The following is a 25,086-nucleotide window of genomic DNA, read 5'->3' as shown; positions in this document are numbered from 1 at the left end:
AGATGAGGGGCAGACTTCAGGGGCTTAGAAATAAGCATATGGGCCTACCTAGGTTTAGCTTTCACCTAAGAATAACAAGAGAACAAAGCAAATTTGATGATAAAAGTAAATTATAAAGTTGTTTAAAATTGCATGCCCTATCTGAATCATGCAAGTTTAATTTGGACTTTAATATTCCTATAAAAATAAGGGCTATATAAGAAGTTGAGTGGTAAATTATTACAAGCCCGCAAGTGGGCAAATTAATTAACCAGCCATTACAAGTGACTGGTTATTGCTATGGCAAGCTCGTGATAGCAATTATTTCTTATAAAATTAACCAGAGATCAGAACTCTGGTAAATTTTATAAACGTGTCCCAAATGCCCACAAATTATAGCGTAGTGTATTTCATTAAAAATAGAGATAGCAGCATTTTTATTTTTTGTAAAATTACTGCACTAGGCTGTATTTTGGGGCTAAAGTTGGTGGGAGTGGGGTGTTAGAAAAAAACGTCACTGAAAAGTGCCTTTACATTGCTGTCTATGGGAACTGTGTGTTCCCAGTACATATATATGTATATAATCACGATGATTGGAGTAGCCATGTTAGTCCAGAGATTTAGATATCAAAATTACAAGAGTATTGCATTGAGCAATGATACTTTTTTATTAGACTAACTATATATTTATAAGATGACAAGCTTTCGGAAGAATTACTTCCTTTATCAAGTCTGAAGCAATACTTTTTGTTATTTTGATATTTATATAATCATATGCATATATATTTAACCCTGCTGCGCTACTTACCCCCTGCTCTGCGTGAGTTCTGATGCCGTGCATGACGGCATCAGAATAAGTCTCCTATAGGAGCCTATGAAAGCGCGCTCTCATGAGTGCCATGCTTTCTAGCAATGCAAACACGAGGTCGCGTTCCCATTGCTGACAACACATTATTGTGCGCCTTTATTATACAGTGGAGCAGAAATATCGCTTTTATCACAGTGGTATTTAGCGCTTCATTTGTAATCTGGCCTGAAATAAATAAATTACACTAAAAGAAAAAATAAAACCTAACCTTACCCCCTGCCTAAATTTACCTTAAAGAAAACCCTAACCTTACCTTAACCCCCCCTAAAATTACCTTTAGAAAACCATAAATTTACCTAAAATAAAAAACCTAACCTTACCTGAAAAATAAACACCTAGATTAAGAGTTTTGTGTTAGCCTTAAAAAGCAGCGTTGAGAGGTCCCAACACTGCTTTTTAATGCCCGCTGGTATTACGAGTCTGAGAGGTACAGGTGTACCGCTCACTTTTTTTGCGATTTTAACATACCGCAAATCCCCTTACGTCAATTGCGTATCCTATCTTTTCAATGGGTATTACGAGTCTTGGAAAAATCAGCCAATAGAATTGAAGTTCAATCCTATTGGCTGATCCAATCAGCCAATAGGATTGAGCTCGCATTCTATTGGCTGTTCCAATTAGCCAATAGAATGCGAGCTCAATTATATTGGATGATTGCATCAGCCAATAGGATTTTTCCTACCTTAATTCCAATTGGCTGATAGAATCCTATCAGCCAATCGGAATTCAAGGGACGCCCTCTTGGATGATGTAATTTAAAGGAACCGTCATTCGTCGGGTAGTCATCGGTCTGGATGGATGCTCCACATCGGCTGGCATGAAGATGGACCCGCTCTGCTCCGGATGGATGAAGATAGAAGATGCCGCCTGGATGAAGACTTCTGCCCATCTGGTAGTCCTCTTCTGCCCGTATAGGATGAAGACTTTGGACCATCTGGAGGACCACTTGTGCCCGGCTGGGTGAAGACGTCTCAAGGTAGGGTGATCTTCAAGGGGTTAGTGTTAGGTTTTATTAAGGGGGGATTGGGTGGGTTTTAGAGTAGGGTTGGGTGTGTGGGTGGTGGGTTTTAATGTTGGGGGGGTTTGTACTTTTTTTTCAGGTAAAAGAGCTGATTACTTTGGGGCAATGCCCTGCAAAAGGCCCTTTTAAGGGCTATTTGTAATTTAGTATAGGGTAGGGATTTTTATTATTTTGGGGGGATTTTTTATTTTATTAGGGGGATTAGATTAGGTGTAATTAGTTTAAAATTCTAGTAATTATTTTATTTTTTTCTGTAATTTAGTGTTTGTTTTCGTACTTTAGTTTATTTAATTTAATTGTAATTAATTGTAGTTAGTTTAGGTAATTAATTTAATTAGAGTGTAGTATTAGGTGTAATTGTAACTTAGGTTAGGGTAAATTTGTACTTATTTTAGCTAGGTAGTTATTAAATAGTTAATTACTATTTAATAACTATTGTACTTAGTTAAAATAAATACAAAGTTGCCTGTAAAATAAAAATAAACCCCCAAAAAAATATAAATGTAACTATTAGTTATATTGTAGCTATCTTAGGGTTTATTTTATAGGTAAGTATTCAGTTTTAAATGGGAATAATTTATTTAATTGTAGTAATTTTATTTAGATTATTTTAAATTATATTTAAATTAGGGGGGTGTTAGGGTTAGGGTTAGACTTAGATTTATGGGTTAAGAACTTTATTATAGTGGCGGCAGCGTTGGGGGTGGCAGATTAGGGGTTAATAATTGTAGATAGGTTGCGGCAACATTGGGGGCGGCAGATTAGGCGTTAATTAATATAATGTAGGGTTCGGCGATGTTGGGGGCAGCAGATTAGGGGTTCATTAATATAATGTAGGTGGCGGCGGTGTCCGGAGCGGCAGATTAGGGGTTAATAATATAATGCAGGTGGCGGCGATGTCTGAGGCGGAAGATTAGGGGTTAATAAGTTTAATATTAGGGGTGTTTAGACTCAGGGTTCATGTTAGGGTGTTAGGGGTGTTAGGTGTAGACATAAATTTACTTTCCCCATAGGAAACAATGGGGCTGCGTTAGGAGCTGAACACTGCTTTTTTGCAGGTGTTAGGTTTTTTTTCAGCCGAATCTGTCCAATTGCTACCGTAAGCAGCGCTGGTATTAAGCTGAGATGTGGAGCTAAATTTTGCTCTCCGCTCACTTTTTAGAGGCTAACGCCGGGTTGAAAAAAACCTGTAATACCAGTGTTGTCTGTAGGTGAGTGGTGAGCTGAAACTGAGCGTTAGCAATGCACAGCTTTACCGACAAAACTCGTAATCTAGACAAAAGTAACCTAATATTACAGAAAAAAAGATACCATAAAAGAAAAAAAAAGTACGATTACAGAAAAAACGAACTAATTCCGAAATTAGTGTGAGCAGGGTGTTAGTAAAAAAACTCTACTGAAAAGTGCCTTTACATTAGGGTCTATGGGATCTGTGTGCTCCCTGTAAATATATATGTGACTAGTTGCTGCCCGCAGCTTCGCTGGTGGGAATTTTGTGATTTGTAAAAAATATCAAAAAACTCTACCACTCGCAATGATGTGTGCCCTTATGTGTGTGCCCGTTCGGGTTGCATAACATGACATTAACTTTGTGAGTTTTCATTAATTCTCTGTGTTTCTCATACAATCAGCTAAGTTGTGGGGGTGTGCGTCCGTCTGGCACATCAAAAATATGTTATTATTATTCAGTTTAAAATGATTTTAATATTACATTGTAACTATATATTATGGGGCATATTTATCAAGCTCCGTACCAAGCTTGATGCCCCGTGTTTCAGGCGAGCCTTCAGGTTCGCCGGAAACACAAGTTATGAAGCAGCGGTCTAAAGACCACTGTGCCATAACCTCTCCGCCTGGTCTGAGGCCGTGGACAGACATCGCCATAAATCAACCCGATCGAGGGGGTGGTATTGCACTAGCAGTTCACAAGAACTGCTGGCGCAATGATAAATGCCGAGAGCATATGCGGCATTTATCGATGTGCAGCGGACATGACAATATGGAATCATGTCCGCTCGCACAATGGTAATTCGGCCACTATGACTCAACGGTCAGATGTGTAAAAAGAGTTTTAATTTGTTTAGTGATATCCATATCTTGAGAACTACTGATGTTAGGCGCAAGAAATTTGGCATGCAAACTTACTTTATAATGAAGATTTTAAATTATAATTTTATAAATTTTTAACATCTTCCGTTTTTGAGATATAGGTATCCTCATAAATCCCCCCCCCCCTTTCACTCCCCTTAAGTTGATTTTTGGGAAATTATAAAAAAAAACACTTGTTTCTTTTTAAAGGAGAATCTAAATACCAATTTACACGTCTGTAACATCTTTGGTTTTTTAGATATAGGTATCCTCATAAATCCCACCACCCTTATCAAGCCCTTTAAGTGAATTTTCGGGAAATGGTAAAACACGTGTATCTTTATTTTTTATGGAGAATCTAAATACCAATTAACTTCCGTAACTTCTTCGTTTTTTGAGATATAGGTATCCTCAAAAACTACCACCCCCCCCTTAAGTCGATTTTCGATAAATTATAAAAAAAAACACGTTTCTTTATTTTTAAAGCAGAATGTAAATACCAATTTTCACGTCTGTAACATCTTCGATTTTTGAGATATAGGTGTCCTCATAAAAAAATTCACCCCCCCCTTTTTCACCCCTGTAGGGACGTAATTTCCAAAACTGCTTCCTCAGTGGGTGCCTACACCATAAAAACAACGTACCTTCCAAATTTCACGTTCCTAGGTTAAATGGTTTGAGCTGGGCATTGATTAGTCAGTTAGTCAGTCAGGAATTCTTTTATATATATATAGATATGCTTATATACATTTATATTTATGTGTTAATATATACAATTTGCTACCCTCACTGCGCAACTTACACCCTTTGCTGCGATTGTTCTCATGCCGTGTCTCACGGCATGAGAACGGGGCTCCTATTGAAGCCTATGGAAGCGTGCTCTTGTGAGCGCAAAGCTTTCCAGAAATGTGAACGTGAGGTCGCATTCGTATTGCAGATAACTTGTAGTAAGAGTTCTGATTTGCGTGTGCTGGTATTACTCATTGGAGTGCACATATCACTTTATTTAAACCGTTATTTTGCGCTCCACTTGTAATATAGCCCTATATATTTCTACATACAGTATAGATCTGAACATAATTTTTTTTTATATATATATATATATATATAATTACAGGTGGCCCTCGGTTTACAACGGTTCAATTTGCACCGTTTCAGAATAGCAACCTTTTTTTTCAGTCATGTGACTGCTATTGAAAAGCAGTGCATTGATTAAAATAGTAGGTGGAGCTGTCCGCTTGTGTTACAGCAAAGATATGCAAGCCAAGCAAGCTGAAATTAATCAGTTTAACCAGACCTGAGCTATCGAGCAGCTTGCAAAGGAACAAGATCTTCCTGTCTATAAATCTGTCCAGATTAGAATGCATAGAAAGAACTGTTTGCAGAAAAATGCAAGTAAAGTCTGTGTTGTGTGATTATTTTATTAGGTTTATAATGCTGTTTATCATTTAAAGTCTTCATTTCAAAGCTTTAAATATAATGTATTAGGTGTTACTTATGTCCAATTTTGAGAGGGGCCTGGAACCTAACTCCCACACTTCACATTGACTTACATTATAAACTGGGTTTCAATTTATAACGGTTTCAATTTACAACCATTCATTCTGGAACCTAACCCCGGCGTAAACTGAGGGCTACCTGTATATATATTTATTTTAGTATTATTATCATTTACTTGTAAACCGCTGCCAATTTCCGTAACTGCCAGTTCATAGCATTGGAAAACGTAATTTTCAGAGTTCGATGAAAAGAAAGGGGGTCAGAATAAACAGTAAAGTGGTGTTTAAATTACTGTAAATATTTTGCACAAACTCATGCTCCCCATATTTTCTAAAGGCTATCAATCAAACAGAATTGTGTTTTACGCTTTAACTTTTACGTAAAAGGTTTTTCCACCTACACTATCCACCTTCTACACTATTAACCTCTGAACTACCACATAGCCCACTGCAAATTACCCTGCGACACTATTAACCCAAACCACCAAATAGCTCACCGCAAATAAAGGCATAAGCGATTATAGCTCTAAAGTTACTTGTAGCCCACCACAAATTACTGCATTACACTTTTAAACCCTAAACTGACACCTAGCCTATTTGAAATTACCCCGCAACACTATTAACTCTTAAACCACCATATAGCCCACTGCTATAAACTCCCTATACTAGTAACCCCTAATCTTCCTATACCTCCATCGCAAACTACTTCTAACCTATTAGACACCTATCCACCACAACCCCCATGGCAAAATACCCCTAAACTATTATCCCCATAACTGCGACAACCCTCCATCACAAATACCCTCAAACCTCCTAATAGCAAAACATTCACGTGAACTCTTTGTAATTTACTCTCCCCATATTTTCTGGAGCATTAAAGTGCGCTCGTATTACAAGTTAAAAGTAACTGCTATCGCTTTAAGGGAATAGAATTTTACGCTCAAACTTTGTCTTGAACTCAAAGCTCACATTGAGCGAGATTACAAGTTGTGAGCTAAACCCGGTGCGTAAATAACGATAAAAATTTAGGGGTATCACACTTTCCATAGTGCTGCCATTGCAAGTTACAAAAAAAAACGTATTTTGTTGTGCAATATGGAGCGTTATGTTCAATACCGCACAAAAGCCAAGTCCTGACTTGACATGCTCGTGCACATTTTCCCCATAGACATCAATGGAGAAAAAGTGTTAGAAAAAACTAACACCTGCAACTGCAGAATGGCGAATGCTATAACACAAACCCCATTGATGTCTATGGAGACAGGAAGATTATGTATAAACCTAACACACTAACATAAACCTTAGTCTGAATATGCCTAATCCGCCACCCCCCTGACATCGCCAACAGTAAATAAAGCTATTAACCCCTAAACCGCCGCCCCCGACATCGCCAACACTAAATAAAGCTATTAATCCCTAAACCGGCGCACCCCAACATCGCTAACACTAAATAAACCTATTAACCCATAATTCACTGCCCACCTGCATCACCAACACTACAATAAACCTATTAACTAGAATATCCGCCGCCACCCGCATCGCTAACACCTAAATAAAACTATTAACCCCTAATCCGCCATCCCCCCGCATCGCAAATACTAAACTATACCTATTAACCTCTGAAATGCCAAACAACTACATCGCAAATACTAAAATAAACCTATTAACCCCTAAATTGCTAAACACTCACATAGCAAATACTTAACTAAACCTATTAACTCCTAAACCGCCGACCCCTCCACATCGCGACTACCTAAAATAAGCCATTAATCCCTAAATCTAACACACCCCCAACTTTAAATTAAAGTAATATAACTACCTTCAAATAAATAAATTATTAAAAAAAAAAATATATACCAAAAATAAAAAAACTAAATTACAAAATTAAAAAATCCTAACACTATAAAAAAAACAAAAAAAGCTAACATTACAAAACATAACAAAGTCTTAAATTATGAAAAATAATAAACGAAATTATCCAAAATTAAAGAAAGTTAAACCTAATCTAATACTCCTATAAAAACAAAAAAGCCACCGTAAAAATAAAAAAACACCTAATCTAACAATAAACTACCAATATCCCTTAAAAGGGCCTTTTGTAGGGCATTGCCCTAAAGAAATCAGCTATTTCTCTTGTTAAGTGTATCCAGTCCACGGATCATCCATTACTTATGGGATATTAACTCCTCCCCAACAGGAAGTGCAAGAGGATTCACCCAGCAGAGCTGCTATATAGCTCCTCCCCTAACTGCCATTACCAGTCATTCTCTTGCACCCAACGACTAGATAGGATGTGTGAGAGGACTATGGTGATTATATTTAGTTTTATACCTTCAATCAAAAGTTTGTTATTTTATAATAGCACCGGAGTGTGTTATTCCTTCTCTGGTAGAATTTGAAGAAGAATCTACCTGAGTTTTTGCTATGATTTTAGCCGGCGTAGTTAAGATCATATTGCTGTTTCTCGGCCATCTGAGGAGAGGTAAACTTCAGATCAGGGGACAGCGGGCAGATTAATCTGCAAAGAGGTATGTAGCAGCTTATTATTTTCTGACAATGGAATTGATGAGAAAATTCTGCCATACCGATATAATGTAAACTCAGCCTTAAATGCAGTAGCAGCAACTGGTATCAGGCTGTCATGTATGTATATTTTACACTTCAGTATTCTGGGGAATGGCACTTCACTGGAATTATACTGTGTGCATAAGACTTTAGCCTAATTTGCAGGGACTGGCAACAGGCTCTTTAATAACACTTAATTTATGTTAAACGTGTTTTGCTGGCATGTAAAATCGTTTCATTTTCTGAGGTACTGGGTGAATAAAATGTTTTGGGCATTATTTTTTCCACTTGGCAGTTGTTTTATTTAATTTATGACAGTTTACTGATCTCTCTCACTGTTGTGTGTGAGGGGGAGGTCAAAAAATTCAGTCAGAAGCTCATTGTATTTCCTGCATGATCCGGTTCATCTCTACAGAACTCAGGGGTCTTCAAAACTTGTTTTGAGGGAGGTAATCATTCACAGCAGAGCTGTGACATTGTAGTTGACTGTGATAAAAAACGTTTATTTCTGTAACTTTTTTTAGTTATCCTTCGCTAATGGGAACAAGCCTTTGCTAAAATTGTGTTTTTTACAAAGATTTGATGCTATAACCTTTCAGTTTATTAACTTTCAACTGTCATAACTCTTTCTGTGCTTCTTATAGGCACAGTACGTTTTCATATTATAGTAAATTACTTGAAAAGTATTTCCAAGTTGCTAGTTTATTTGCTAGTGTGTTAAACATGTCTGATTCAGAGGAAGACATCTGTGCTATATGTGCTAATGCCAAAGTGGAGCCCAATAGAAATTTATGTACTAACTGTATTGATGCTACTTTAAATAAAAGTCAATCTGTACAATTTGAACACATTTCACCAAACAACGAGGGGAGAGTTATGCCGACTAACTCGCCTCACGTGTCAGTACCTGCATCTCCCGCTCAGGGGGTGCGTGATATTGTGGCACCGAGTACATCTGGGTGGCCATTACAAATCACATTACAGGATATGGCTACTGTTATGACTGAAGTTTTGGCTAAATTACCAGAACTAAGAGGTAAGCGTGATCACTCTGGGGTGAGAACAGAGTGCGCTGATAATGTTAGGGCCATGTCAGATACTGCGTCACAACTTGCAGAACATGAGGACGGAGAGCTTCATTCTGTGGCTGACGGTTCTGATCCAAACAGATTGGATTCAGATATTTCAAATTTTAAATTTAAGCTGGAAAACCTCCGTGTATTACTAGGGGAGGTGTTAGCGGCTCTGAATGATTGTAACACAGTTGCAATACCAGAAAAAATGTGTAGGTTGGATAAATATTTTGCGGTACCGTCGAGTACTGACGTTTTTCCTATACCTAAGAGACTTACTGAAATTGTTACTAAGGAGTGGGATAGACCCGGTGTGCCGTTCTCACCCCCTCCGATATTTAGAAAGATGGGTTACCTTAAGAAAATGTTTGTTCAACAAGGTTTTATATTGCAACCCCTTGCATGCATTGCGCCTGTCACGGCTGCAGCAGCATTTTGGTTTGAGTCTCTGGAAGGGACACTTGAATCAGCTCCATTAGATGAGATTACACACAGGCTTAAAGCTCTTAAGTTAGCTAACTCATTTATTTCAGATGCCGTAGTACATTTAACTAAGCTTACGGCTAAGAATTCCGGATTCGCCATTCAGGCGCGCAGAGCACTGTGGCTAAAATCCTGGTCAGCTGACGTTACTTCTAAGTCTAAATTTCTTAATATACCTTTCAAAGGGCAGACCTTATTCAGGCCCGGATTGAAAGAAATTATCGCTGACATTACAGGAGGTAAAGGCCATGCCCTGCCTCAAGACAGAGCCAAACCTAAGGCTAGACAATCTAATTTTCGTTCCTTTCGGAATTTCAAAGCAGGAGCAGCATCAACTTCCTCTGCTCCAAAACAAGAAGGATCTGTTGCTCGCTACAGACAAGGCTGGAGACCTAACCAATCCTGGAACAAGGGCAAGCAGGCCAGGAAACCTGCTGGTGCCCCTAAAACAGCATGAATTGAGGGCCCCCGATCCGGGAACGGATCTAGTGGGGGGCAGACTTTCTCTCTTCGCCCAGGCTTGGGCAAGAGATGTCCAGGATCCCTGGGCGCTAGAGATAATATCTCAGGGATACCTTCTGGACTTCAAATACTCTCCCCCAAGAGAGAGATTTCATCTGTCAAGGTTGTCAACAAACCAAATAAAGAAAGAGGCGTTTCTACGCTGCGTACAAGAGCTTTTATTAATGGGAGTAATCCATCCAGTTCCACGGTCGGAACAGGGACAAGGGTTTTACTCAAATCTGTTTGTGGTTCCCAAAAAAGAGGGAACTTTCAGGCCAATCCTGGATTTAAAGATCCTAAACAAATTCCTAAGAGTTCCATCGTTCAAAATGGAGACTATTCGGACAATTTTACCCATGATCCAAAAGGGTCAGTACATGACCACAGTGGATTTAAAGGATGCTTACCTTCACATACCGATTCACAAAGATCATTACCGGTATCTAAGGTTTGCCTTTCTAGACAGGCATTACCAGTTTGTAGCTCTTCCATTCGGATTGGCTACGGCTCCGAGAATCTTCACAAAGGTTCTGGGTGCTCTTCTGGCGGTACTAAGACCGCGAGGAATTGCGGTAGCTCCGTACCTAGACGACATTCTGATACAAGCTTCAAGCTTTCAAACTGCCAAGTCTCATACAGAGTTAGTACTGGCATTTCTAAGGTCGCATGGATGGAAGGTGAACGAAAAGAAGAGTTCTCTCTTTCCACTCACAAGAGTTCCCTTCTTGGGGACTCTTATAGATTCTGTAGAAATGAAGATTTACCTGACAGAAGACAGGTTAACAAAGCTTCATAATGCATGCCGTGTCCTTCATTCCATTCAACACCCGTCAGTAGCTCAATGCATGGAGGTGATCGGCTTAATGGTAGCAGCAATGGACATAGTACCCTTTGCACGCCTACATCTCAGACCGCTGCAATTGTGCATGCTAAGTCAGTGGAATGGGGATTACTCAGACTTGTCCCCTACTCTGAATCTGGATCAAGAGACCAGAAATTCTCTTCTATGGTGGCTTTCTCGGCCACATCTGTCCAGGGGGATGCCATTCAGCAGGCCGGACTGGACAATTGTAACAACAGACGCCAGCCTACTAGGTTGGGGCGCTGTCTGGAATTCTCTGAAGGCTCAGGGACAATGGAATCAGGAGGAGAGTCTCCTACCAAAAAACATTCTGGAATTGAGAGCAGTTCTCAATGCCCTTCTGGCTTGGCCCCAGTTAACAACTCGGGGGTTCATCAGGTTTCAGTCGGACAACATCACGACTGTAGCTTACATCAACCATCAGGGAGGGACAAGAAGCTCCCTAGCAATGATGGAAGTATCAAAGATAATTCGCTGGGCAGAGTCTCACTCTTGCCACCTGTCAGCAATCCACATCCCGGGAGTGGAGAACTGGGAGGCGGATTTCTTAAGTCGTCAGACTTTTCATCCGGGGGAGTGGGAACTTCATCCGGAGGTCTTTGCCCAAATACTTCGACGTTGGGGCAAACCAGAGATAGATCTCATGGCGTCTCGACAGAACGCCAAGCTTCCTCGTTACGGGTCCAGATCCAGGGATCCGGGAGCGGTTCTGATAGATGCTTTGACAGCACCTTGGACCTTCGGGATGGCTTATGTGTTTCCACCCTTCCCGATGCTTCCTCGATTGATTGCCAGAATCAAACAGGAGAGAGCATCAGTGATTCTAATAGCGCCTGCATGGCCACGCAGGACTTGGTATGCAGATCTAGTGGACATGTCATCCTGTCCACCTTGGTCGCTACCTCTGAAACAGGACCTTCTGATCCAGGGTCCCTTCAAACATCAAAATCTAATTTCTCTGAAGCTGACTGCTTGGAAATTGAACGCTTGATTTTATCAAAACGTGGTTTTTCTGAGTCAGTTATTGATACCTTAATACAGGCTAGGAAGCCTGTTACCAGAAAGATTTACCATAAGATATGGCGCAAATACTTATATTGGTGCGAATCCAAGAGTTACTCATGGAGTAAGGTTAGGATTCCGAGGATATTGTCTTTTCTACAAGAAGGTTTAGAAAAGGGTTTATCCGCTAGTTCCTTAAAGGGACAGATTTCAGCTCTGTCCATTCTTTTACACAAACATCTGTCAGAAGTTCCGGACGTTCAAGCTTTTTGTCAGGCTTTAGCTAGGATCAAGCCTGTGTTTAAAACTGTTGCTCCACCATGGAGTTTGAACTTAGATCTTAATGTTTTACAGGGGGTTCCGTTTGAACCCCTTCATTCCATTGATATCAAGTTGTTATCTTGGAAAGTTCTGTTTTTAATGGCGATTTCCTCGGCTCGAAGAGTCTCTGAGTTATCTGCCTTACATTGTGATTCTCCTTATCTGATTTTTCATTCAGACAAGGTAGTTCTGCGTACTAAACCTGGGTTCCTCCCTAAGGTGGTCACTAACAGGAATATCAATCAAGAGATTGTGGTTCCATCTTTGTGTCCTAATCCTTCTTCGAAAAAGGAACGTCTGCTACACAATCTAGATGTAGTCCGTGCCCTGAAATTTTATCTACAGGCAACTAATGATTTTCGACAAATGTCTTCCCTGTTTGTCGTTTATTCTGGTCAGAGGAGAGGTCAAAAAGCTTCGGCTACCTCTCTCTCCTTTTGGCTTCGTAGCATAATACGGTTAGCCTATGAGACTGCTGGACAGCAGCCTCCTGAAAGAATTACAGCACATTCTACTAGAGCTGTGGCTTCCACTTGGGCCTTTAAGAATGAGGCTTCTGTTGAACAGATTTGCAAGGCTGCAACTTGGTCTTCTCTTCATACTTTTTCCAAATTTTACAAATTTGACACTTTTGCTTCTTCGGAGGCTGTTTTTGGGAGAAAGGTTCTTCAGGCAGTGGTTTCTTCCGTATAAAGAGCCTGCCTGTCCCTCCCGTCATCCGTGTACTTTAGCTTTGGTATTGGTATCCCATAAGTAATGGATGATCCGTGGACTGGATACACTTAACAAGAGAAAACATAATTTATGCTTACCTGATAAATTTATTTCTCTTGTAGTGTATCCAGTCCACGGCCCGCCCTGTCACTTTAAGGCAGGTAATTTTTCCATTAAACTACAGTCACCACTGCACCCTATGGTTTTCTTTTCTCTGCATGTTTTCGGTCGAATGACTGGTAATGGCAGTTAGGGGAGGAGCTATATAGCAGCTCTGCTGGGTGAATCCTCTTGCACTTCCTGTTGGGGAGGAGTTAATATCCCATAAGTAATGGATGATCCGTGGACTGGATACACTACAAGAGAAATAAATTTATCAGGTAAGCATAAATTATGTTTTTTGGAAAATAAGTCCCCTACCAATACAACCCAATACAATGACTTTGTCATTTTTTTCCAAAAAAGCTGATTTCTTTAGGGCAATGCCCTACAAAAGGCCCTATTAAGGACTATTGGTAGTTTATTCTTAGATTATGGGTTTTTTTTATTTGGGGTGGGTTTTTTGTTTTTATAGGGGTATTAGGTTAGGTATTTTTTTATTTTGGATAATTTTGTTTATTATTTTTTGTAATCTTAGATTTATTTTTTTTCTCGTAATTTTAGACATTGTTTGTAATGTTAGGTTATTTTTTTTCATAGTGTTAGAATTTTTTAATTTTGTAATTTAGTTTTTTTATTTTTGGTATATATATTTTTTTTTAAAAAAATAGTAATGTCAGGTTTATTTATAGTTCAAGCTTATTTTTTTTTTATTTCACAGGTAAGATTTAATTTATTTGAATGTAGTAATATTGTAACTTTAAAGTTAGGGGGGATTAGTTTTAGGGGTTAATAGTTTAATTTAGTTTGTTGCGATGTGGCGGGTCAGCGGTTTAGGGGTTAATAGGTTTTTTTTCGGAGAAGCTATGTGGGGGTCGGCGGTTAAGGGGTTAATAGGTTTATTTTAGTAGTAGCGATGTGAGGGGTCAGCAGTTTAATAGTTAATAGGTTAATTTAGTGTTGGCAATGTGGGTCGGCGGTGGATTAGGGGTTAATAGGTTTATTTTAGTTCTAGGCTATAAGCCTGCTCAGAGGTCAGTCTATGTTTAAGAAATACAAACTCCCAAGCTAAAGTTACAAAAAATAAAAAAGTAAAATTACAGGAAAAAATAAACAAAACTATCCAAAATAAAAAATATAAACCTAAACTAATACCCCTATAAAAATAAAAATACCCCCAAAATAAAAACACCCCCTAATCTAATACTAAACTACCAATAGCCCTTAAAAGGCCTTTTTAGCAATCAGCTCTTTTCCAGCCCAAAAACTCCTAATCTAAAATAAAAAGACACCCAAAAAATAAAAAAAAAGTCTAAGACTAAGCCCCAAATAGGTACTCATCGTTCCTGAAGTCTGGAGGAGAAGATCTTCTTCCAGGCGACTCCATCATCTTCTATCTTCATCCGGAATGAAGGCAGCACGGAGGGGATGTGCGGAGCTGTCTTCCCCGATGCATGGATCCTCAGTGGCGGTCCTCAAAGGCAGCGGCGGCATTCCTCAGCGGCATGGAGGCTCATCTCCATCCACTGTCAGTCGTACACTGAAGATTGAATGCAAGGTACTGCATTTATTTTGGGTTACCTTGCTTTCCTATTGGCGGAAGTTTTGAAATCAGCCAATAGGATTAGAGCTACTGAAATCCTATTGGCTGTTCAAATGTATGTATGTATTGGGTACTTGTAAAGCGCGGCTAATCAACCGTAAGGGTCTCAAGGCGCTGCTCATTTTATTGACCTCGGAAAGATGAAAAACTGAGTGGACCTCGCCGGGGATCTAACCTGCAACCCTTGGGTTGCTACAGAGCTCAGCCACAGTGCCTTAGCATGCTGAACTATCTGTCCGGCTATTAAAGCCTTAGCAGAGGATACGATTTCGGTAGAGTGTTGGCTGATTTCAAATTTCAGCCAATAGGAATGCAATATACCCCAATAAATATAGGGTACCTTGCATTCACTCTTCAGTGTGAGATGGAAGATCGCATGTAGAGGAGCCTCCATGCCGCTGAGGACTACGGCTGCTGAGGAGCGCAGCTGAGAACCACCGCTGAGGACCGCCACTGAGGATCCGTGCATTGGAGAAGCCAGCTCCGTAACCTCCGCTCCGTGCCGCCATCGCTCCAGTTGAATATATAAGATGACGGAGCCGCATGGAAGAAGACCTTTTCCACCGGACTTGAGGAACGGTGAGTACCTATTTGGGGCTTAGTTTGAGGATTTTTTTATTTTTATTTTGGGGGGCTTTTTTTTTATTTTAAATCACTTTTATTGAATGTCAAATGATACAAATAAAAGATAATAAAAAAACAGAATAAAGTTACAGGTGTCATATCTGGAGACACAGCTCCACCATTAATTGTACATTAAAGTCGTGATATTTTTGTATACCTCTATTAACATATAAACTTATAGATATTGTCACATACTGATTCAAATATAGTTTTAAACTGCATATCTCTCTGTGGGTACCCATTTTAATTATGACAAGAGCATAATATGTCTTTATAATTCTACCTTATATACTCGTAGTTTTTAGCAGTTATCAGATCAAGTATACCTTTAACCTATATACTGTACCTTTATGAGGGTACCCTTTAAATGTTTTACCTAATACCAGACAGAAGCTACAAAACAAAGTGGGAACAAAAGCCTCCTCCTCTCACACCCCCACCGTGAGATCCCCCCATATGTTAGTCATTAGCTAATCATCCCCCACTGTTGCGGGAGAAAGTGTTTTACTATAACTAAAATAAACTCAGGGGCGTTCTGCATAGGGTGGATGAATTGAATTTGTGCTGTAAGTGGCCATTCCTTGATTATATTTATACATTTAGAAAAAAAGGTTTTTAATATTTTTTTCCGTAAAAGGCTTGATATCATGTGACGCATTTTCATGGTGTTTACTAGTTCTTTTAACCGAGGAGCTTCCACGGCCTTCCGGTTTCTAAGTATAATATTACGAGCTGCCATAATAGTCAGATTTATCAGCTGTTTATCACCTTTATATTCACATTCATCATATAGCAAGAATACATTTATTGGAGATAGTGAGATCTTAACATGTAGGAATTTATTGAGCCAAAAATTCACTTTCCCCCAATATTGTATAATTTTCGGACAGGACCAATTGGAATGCATAATATCAGCCTTATCTGCCTTACATTTATAGCATTTACATCATTGTGATATACTTGCCCATTTGTTTATTCTATCTGGGGTTAAATAGTAGTTATTCAATAGTTTAAACTGCAATTCTTTCCAGCTACAAACCACTGTAGCGGCTTCCATATTACTAATACATTTTTGTATATCTTGTGTCCGTGTTTGGGGGAAAAACGTATTCAGATTATCTAAATGCGTTGCCCCTAATTTGGCCTTTAGTAAATTATACCATACTGCAATTGATCTTATCCCTCCTCTATATAATTTAAGCACTGACTATTTCCTGCCATTCCCAATCCCTGCCATATTAATGGCATTGTTGATTAAAATAACTCCTAATTTGGAGATATGCATAAAAGTTTTTCGTTGGTAACTGAAACTTAGATGCAATTTCTGCAAATGATTGTATATTGTGTGCATCCTCTTGTTTAAGCTGTACCAAGTATATCAGTCCCTTCCCTTTCGATTCTTTAAAGACCTGATCATATAAACCTGGAACAAAGTCTAGCATGCCTGTTATTGGGCGGTACCGAGATACCTGAAATCTCTCATTCAAGATAATACAATATTTCTGCCATGCCAATATAATATTAGTAAAAGTCAACATTTCACTGATTTTACTAGGAGCTTTCTTACATTCAGTATAGAGGGCTGCCTTAAAGGGACATGAAACCAAAAAATTTTGATTCAGATAGAGAATATAATTTTAAACAACTTTCTTATTTACTTCTATTATCTAATTTGTTTCATTCTCTTGTTATAATTTGTTGAAGGAGCAGCAATGCACTAATGGTTTCTAACTGAACACCTGTGTGAGCCAATCACAATTAACATATATATATGCAGCATCCAATCAACAGCTAGAACCTAGTTTCTGTGCTGCTCCTGAGCTTGCCTAGATAAACTTTTCAGCAAAGGATAACAAGAGAAGGAAGCAAATTAAATAATAGAAGTTAATTGGAAAGTTGTTTCAAATTGTATTCTCTATCTGAATCATGAAATAAATATTTTGGGTTTCATGTCACTTTAAGATCAAATGGTGCTATTATCCCTGATTCTAGATTATAGTATGTTACGTAGTCTCCCTCAGACAACCAATCTACAGCAAATTTTACTATTGCAACCAAGTTGTAATATTTAAGAGACGGGCGCGCTAGACCCCCCTCTTTCCTGCGATGTATCAGTTTATCAATAGCTAATCAGGGTTTCTTGTTGTTCTATAAGAACTGAGCTATGCTTTTGTTATATTTAAGTACATCCACTTTCTCTATAAACAGAGGTAGGTTTTGTAGTAAGAAGAAAATTTTGGGAAAAACAATAATTTTAATTAGCATAGTCTTTGCCATTAATGATAGATTATAAATATTCCATTTCGCTAGCTCCTGCTGCAATTTATCAAATATTTCCATATAAATGAAGCTTATACCATTCACTAAGATTTTTACTTAGGTTCAAACCTAAATATTTTATCTGTTGGACTTCTTGGAATCCATCTCTTCTTAAGCTATTATAGTTTTTATATATCCATAATATTTCTGATTTATTCATATTCATTTTATACCCCAAAAATTTACTATAAGCATCTATTATTTATAAAAATTTCGGGATACTTTTATAGGTATTATATAAGAACAAAATTATGTCATCAGCGTATAATGAAATTTTTACATTTTGCTTGCCGATTCTAATACCTTATAGTTCTTGCCTTAGATAAATTGCCAAATGTTCAAGTGAGATGTTGAATAGTAAAGGCGAGAGTGGACATCCTTGCCTTGTCCTTTTATGTAGAATGATATATTGTGATAATTCCACGTTTATCAGGAGTTGTGATCTGGGGTTATTATATATCAATTTAGCCAGACTAAGTAGGTTTCCTTGGAAACCAAATTTGTTTAGTGCTGTGAATAAGTGATCCCATGTAATAGCGTCAAATGCTTTTTCTGGGTCTGTTGCTAACAGGGCCATGTCTCCCCTATTTTGTTTCTTGTTTCTTTGATTTCTGTTATGATAATAATCCAGGGTTAATAGAACACGTCTAATATTTCTCACAACATTCCTACCTGGCATGAACCCTGCCTGATCCTTGTGGATAATCTCTCCCATTACTTTTTTCAACCTCTCTGCTATGATTGCCGTCAGGATATTATAGTCTATATTTAAAAGTTATATAGGCCTATAGGAGCCTAGTTCTTCACGATTTTTACCTTTCTTATGTACTAAAGTGATAATGGAGTCAACAAAGTATTGTGAGCACATATTATTATTAACAAACGGTTAGATTACGAGTTTTTGTTGGTAAGGCTTGCGGTGCTAACGAGCAGTTTATGCTCACCGCTCACCTACAAACAACGCTGGTATTACGGGTAATTACATTATGTATTATTGACTATTTTGGAACATCACATCAATTATATTTTTCCTATTAATTTTTTCACTAGTTTTACAATTTTTTCAAATTTTTCATTTTTTTTGTATTTTCCACAAATTTTAAATATTTTTTCTAATTTTTCACTTTTTTCTGTTTTTTCAACTATACTACTATTTTTTTGGACACATTCATATCATTTATCACTCCATGAATGTTTTTATGTTAAGATTTTGTATGACTGGTCAAATATGTCTAGCTGTTAATATATTGTATAATAAAATCTAATACAACTATATACTTTAGTTACACAATTTAGATACATTTAATCAATTGTATTAATATTTATATACTAGTTTAATATTTCGATATCCTTCGCCCATCCTGAGGCACTCCCTAGATCCTACACCCGTTCTTTGATTAATGGTTTGTAGCTGATCGGGGCTGCAATTTTTGGTCTTTTAATGTTTTGCCAGACTCTCTCCTTCATCAATCAAATCTGCGGAATATAATTTTTGATAATACCTGAAGAACGCCTGTCTAATTTCTGAGGCATAGGTATAATTTCTGTCTCCTTCCCTTATACTCGTAATAATATTCTTTTTTTTTTTAATCTTAACCAATTTTGACAAGTACCTGGCTGAAATCCACCTATATGCAAAAGAATGAAAAAACAGGAGAAGCGCTAGTAAAAGCTAAAGGTGCTACAATGAAAACAAAGTAAAATGATTTGCTATGCAAACGAAATGAGATAAAATAAGATAAAATGACTTGCTTTGCAAATATAATTTAATAAAACAATCATGGAGGTACAAATCCTGCAAAAATAAAGTGAATAAACATGGAGGTATTTAAAAATCGGACGTCTCCGATATGTAAAAACACAAATTAAAATTAAAACAAATGACTACTGTTGCCAATATAGACCTTGTCTCGATATTATGTAGAGGAAGTCGACATAATAACTAAAGTCCTCAGATGAGATAAAAAGAGGATCAAAGCCGGGTAAAAGTAAACCCGTTTTTACCTTCAGGCGTACCGTCCGTGTATTAAGAATCACCTCTGTGAGGCGTATGTATATCCCGTGACGTCACTGATCGGGAGGCGTCGTCTCTGTAGGGAAATCCTATTGGTCAGGATAACTTGACAGATGAACTATAGCGGCCGCTATATTGTAGATGTTGAACCCCGCTCTTAGTGCAGGATCGCACGCAGGGTCATAGTATATCCAGATCTCTCTTATAGACCTTGTAGTAAATGGACTTTGATGTGCAACTTGAAACCGGCTTAACTTAGGCGCGTGGCCCTTCACAATGCAGTCCTCGTGCTCTCCGTGGGTAGCTGAAAAAACTTGTCACTTCAACAGAGTATTAAAGTCCTTATAGACAATAAATGAAGTGTAAGGTAGCTGTAACTTTCATCAACGCGTTTCTCCCTCTTACAGGGCTTTCTCAAGAATTCTTGAGAAAGCCCTGTAAGAGGGAGAAAACTAAGAGCGGGGTTCAACATCTACAATATAGCGGCCGCTATAGTTCATCTGTCAAGTTATCCTGACCAATAGGATTTCCCTACAGAGACGACGCCTCCCGATCAGTGACATCACGGGATATACATACGCCTCACGGAGGTGATTCTTAATACACGGACGGTACGCCTGAATGTAAAAACGGATTTACTTTTACCCGGCTTTGATCCTCTTTTTATCTCATCTGAGGACTTTAGTTATTATGTCGACTTCCTCTACATAATATCGAGACAAGGTCTATATTGGCAACAGTAGTCATTTGTTTTAATTTTAATTTGTGTTTTTACATATCGGAGACGTCGGATTTTTAAATACCTCCATGTTTATTCGCTTTATTTTTGCAGGATTTGTACCTCTATGATTGTTTTATTAAATTATATTTGCAAAGCAAGTCATTTTATCTTATTTTATCTCATTTCGTTTGCATAGCAAATCATTTTACTTTGTTTTCATTGTAGCACCTTTAGCTTTTACTAGCGCTTCTCCTGCTTTTTCATTCTTTTGCATATCTTTTTTCCCTAACTTGAGGGACTATAGGGTTGGAGCAGCTTGGTGCCTCTTGCGCACACTTTAACACACCTACACACACCTGAAATCCACCTATACTTCTCTACCCCCTGCATTATTAAACCCTAAACCACCACACGGCAAATTACCACACTACACTATTAATCATTAAACCACTACATTGCCCAGCACAAATGAGAGCATACATAAGTTATACCCACTAAACTATTAACCCCCAACTGCCACAATCCCCCATCGCAAATCCCCCTAACATCCTAACAACAAGACCCTCTATGTTGCATTAAAAAAAGAAACACTACCATTGCAAAAAATAAAAATCACTAGTATTACAGAAAATGCCCTTAAAAAAAGTCCATGCCTAAAAAAAACCTTAATACTAAGGAGCCGATTTATCAAATGTTGGGCAGACATGATTCACTGTCGGCATTTATCATTGCACAAGTATTTCTGGTGAACTGCTTGTGTAATGCCACCCCCTGCACATTCAGCCGCTAACAGGGGGTGTCAGTCATCCCGATCGTATCTGATTGGCATGATCTTAAGACTGCTGCTTCTGAACTCCGGTTTCCGGCAAGCTTAAAGGCTCACGCTGAATAAGCAGCACCTGCTGCTTCATAAATCGGCCCCCAAAACTGATCTGAGAAGAGCATTTGTTGGGCAGTGGCTTAAAGTAATCATAGCACTTCTGTATTAGAAAAAAAAATCCTATTTAAAAAATATATATCTTAACAAATCCTATGCTAAAAAAAACTATCTGAAAAGAATAAAAGTGATTTAGCGCTTTTGCCAGCCTAAAAAAACCTCTTGTAAAAAAAAAAATACACTGAAATAACCTAACTGACAAAAAATTATACCCTGCAAAGGGCAGAAGTGATTATGGGGCAGATTTACGAACGCTGCTTCCTAATTCTGTTTCAGATGGACCTGAAATGATGGGGCTCTAAAGCAGCATCCGCTGCTTAATAAATGGAGCCCTATAGCTCTTTTGCCAGGAAAACCAAAAATCCTATACTAATAAATAAATCCCCTCCCAAACAAAACCCTATCGCTAAACCCCCAAGATGGTATTCACCAAACTTGCTTACGTTGTTTAGGTTTTTTAATGTAACTTAAGGGGTCTTAGGTTAGGGGTTAGGAGGTTACAATGAGGGTGTGGCATTTTGAGGGTTAATAGGGTAGGGGATATTTTAAGATAGGATGTGTGCCAGTTAGAGGTTAATAGGGTAGGGGGTATTGTAGGATGGGGTGTGTGCCAGTTAGAGGGTTAATAGGGTAGGGGGTATTGTAGGATGGGGTGTGTGCCAGTTAGAGGGTTAATAGGGTAGGGGATATTTTAGGATGGGGTGTGTGCTAGTTAGAGGGTTAATAGGGTCAGGATATTTTAAGATAGGATGTGTGCCAGTTAGAGGTTAATAGGGTAGGGGGTATTTTAGGATGGGGTGTGTGCCAGTTAGAGGGTTAATAGGGTAGGGGATATTTTAAGATAGGATGTGTGCCAGTTAGAGGTTAATAGGGTAGGGAATATTTTAGGATGGGGTGTGTGCCAGTTAGAGGGTTAATAGGGTAGGGGATTTTTTAAGATGGGGGTGTGCCAGTTAGATGGTTAATAGGGTAGGGGATATTTTAAGATGGGGTGTGTGCTAATTAGAGGGTTAATAGGGTAGGGGGTATTTTAAGATGGGGTTTGTGCCAGTTAGAGGGTTAATAGTGTAAGGGGTATTTTACAATGGGGGGTGTTGGTTTAGGGGTTAATAGTGTAGAGTTTTTCTGGGTGCACACTCCTGCACAAATAGGGGATTGCTATGTTATAAACAGTTCATTGAAACAAATAAAGTTAGATCTTAAATATCTAATTTGCAGATCTTACCCAGAGTTCCCTGGTGCATTGGTAACTGTACACAGAGTAATTCTTATTATATACGAATCTCAGTATAGTACTTATAGGAAGTAAGCATGGCGTAATGCCGAGTTGCCTTTTGTGGGATGAAACAGTCATTAAAAGGCAACAGTTTGGGAATTTTTTTTATCAGAATTATTATTATGTAAATGTAGAATAACTCCCAGTACTGGGCTAGATTACAAGTGGAGCGCTAACGTTAGCACAGGGTGCATTATCCATAGTGTGTTACTATCTAAATTCTTAAGTTAAATTGTTGTGCCATGCAGAACTAGAAAACCGTTATTTAAATTATATTTCACATTGTTACATGAAACTCAAGTTTAGGGCAGCACTTAATTATTATTTTCTTTTTAATTAATAATGACAATATAAAGGACTAGAGTTCATTGAGCAGGTGGGAGATTACTAAACACAGATTAAGGCCTTAAGGACAATAATATAATGTCTGGTAGAAATAATCACTTGAGCTATGTATTGAAGGATATTGAAGGGCTTTGACATGAAACTTAGAGGCATTTTGAGTTAAGCGAAGACTTATAAATACCATGAAATTTACAAATTCACCACCTCAACATTTTTAGATCTATATTTTTCGAATTGATGTTAGGTAAAAAAATGGAGTCCATTTTATCTCTGTTGCTACAACAAATCCGGACTCCTTGGTAACCACAGAATGTTACTGATGGTTACACAGGTGGTCTAAGCTTCAGTTTAAAGTTCAGTTTATAGTTTCAGTTCACAATGCTTGAGCTCAGCTGGAGGAAGGAGTGAAGTTGGAGCTCTGTATTTTGTAAGGTACAGAAGAAAGCGCTGATATGGAGCGTCTTCAATCTAAAACAGACTACTATTATCTTATGGACTTTTTAGGGAGAGGGGCTTTTGGAGAGGTGGTGAAGAGCAGGAAGGAGAACAGTGGGGAAAATGTGGCTATAAAAATCCATAAAAATGATGATGACAAAAGGCATGGAATTTGGCATGAGATTAAGATGCTAAATGCCTTAAAAGAAGTGGACTCGGACAAATGGAACATCATACGTTTCTATGAACATTTTAATGACAGTGACAAATTTTATCTGGTTTTTGAACTCCTGGAGCAAAGCCTTTATGATTATCAGAAGCAAAACTCTTTTACACCGCTTCCCATCAGACACATCAGGACCATAACAACTCAAGTCCTAATTGCTTTAGGCAAGTTACAAGAACTTTCCATCATGCACACAGATCTAAAACCAGAGAACATAATGCTGGTCAATCAAGCAAAAAATCCCTTCAAGATCAAACTTATTGATTTTGGTAATGCATGTATTTCAAAGGAAGCCAAATATTTCAAACACCCCTATATGCAGACACGATATTACAGGTCTCCAGAAATACTTCTGGGATTGCCTATTTCTTCCAAAATTGACATGTGGTCTCTTGGATGTATCATTGGAGAATTACACACTGGATGTCCTCTATACCCAGGAGCCCATGAATACGATCAAATTCGCTACATCTATGACACCCATGGAATGCCCAAGAGCCAATTGCTGACTGCAGGAGGCAAAACATTCAACTTTTTTAAAAAGATAATTGATAAAAATGTCGGGAGCAAGTGGTCACTAAAATCAGCAGAAGAGTACTGGTCTGAAACCAAAATAATACCTTATGAAACAAGAAAATATCTTCTGAAATCACTGGACCAGCTCAAATTGATCAATGCTCAATCTTATTCAGATAATGACTTCATGGCTGAATATTATGACAGGGAGAACATGGTCAGTTTGATAAAGCAGATGCTTACATGGGATTCCCATGAAAGAATAAGTCCTAACTTAGCCATGAGACATCCCTTTATATCTGTCAGAGAAATAAAAAACAAATATGAAAACACTTTCCAGAACTCAATTGAAAAAGCAAAAAAACAACACTTCAATGTGTTCCCAGGCTATCAGGCCCCTAAGCCTTCTCTGAAAACCAATCTTGACCAAATGGTCAATGTTTGCATTGAAGAACCAAGAGAAGTAAAGATCAACATTTGGGAAGAGGAAACAGAGATTACCAAAATGCAAAAAAATTGTTCAGCACGTCAAGATTGTTACATAGTCTTTCCAGCTAGCAATGCAGCTCAACCTTATCATAACCCAAGAGATGATCCAGTAATGGTGACTATAGAACAACATGATGCAAAACACTCAAAGGTCCATCACAAGCCTGGTGATTCCAAGCAGCTGCTTAATGAAGGAGCTTACAGCTATAAATCTGTGTCTGCATTAGACAGGATCAGATTATGTTTCAGAAACCTCACTAGCCGCATATTTTAATGGTGAGTAAACGTTTTGTAACTCATGATCAAAAAACTATTTAATTTGTTAGAGCATGTCATTTTAAGACTATCGCCCTACTTTAGTGTGTGTTTAAATCCCTCCAGGGGTTTAAACACTCAGTAGAAGTGCCGCTCGGAACCCACCGAGAACTGCAAGTCATGAGTGGAAACCGCCCTGATCCAATCAGCAGCACTAGTTGCACATCTGAGTGTTGATCAAATCAGCA

At 38.4% G+C, this 25,086-nt stretch overlaps 1 protein-coding gene across 1 annotated transcript; it reads left to right on the top strand.

Moving 5' to 3' along the window:
• The first annotated feature begins 23,369 nt into the window (after positions 1–23,369).
• Positions 23,370–24,857, top strand: LOC128641673 (homeodomain-interacting protein kinase 4-like). Its single transcript, XM_053694206.1, has one exon. The coding sequence runs from the start codon at positions 23,370–23,372 to the stop codon at positions 24,855–24,857; it is 1,488 nt and encodes a 495-aa protein (XP_053550181.1).
• Positions 24,858–25,086: the final 229 nt, after the last annotated feature.

Source organism: Bombina bombina, chromosome 11 (genome assembly GCF_027579735.1).
Source record: "Bombina bombina isolate aBomBom1 chromosome 11, aBomBom1.pri, whole genome shotgun sequence".
In the NCBI taxonomy this organism is placed as follows: domain Eukaryota; kingdom Metazoa; phylum Chordata; class Amphibia; order Anura; family Bombinatoridae; genus Bombina; species Bombina bombina.
The sequence above is the reverse complement of the archived record's forward strand: the minus strand, read 5'-3'. Positions and strand labels throughout refer to the sequence as shown.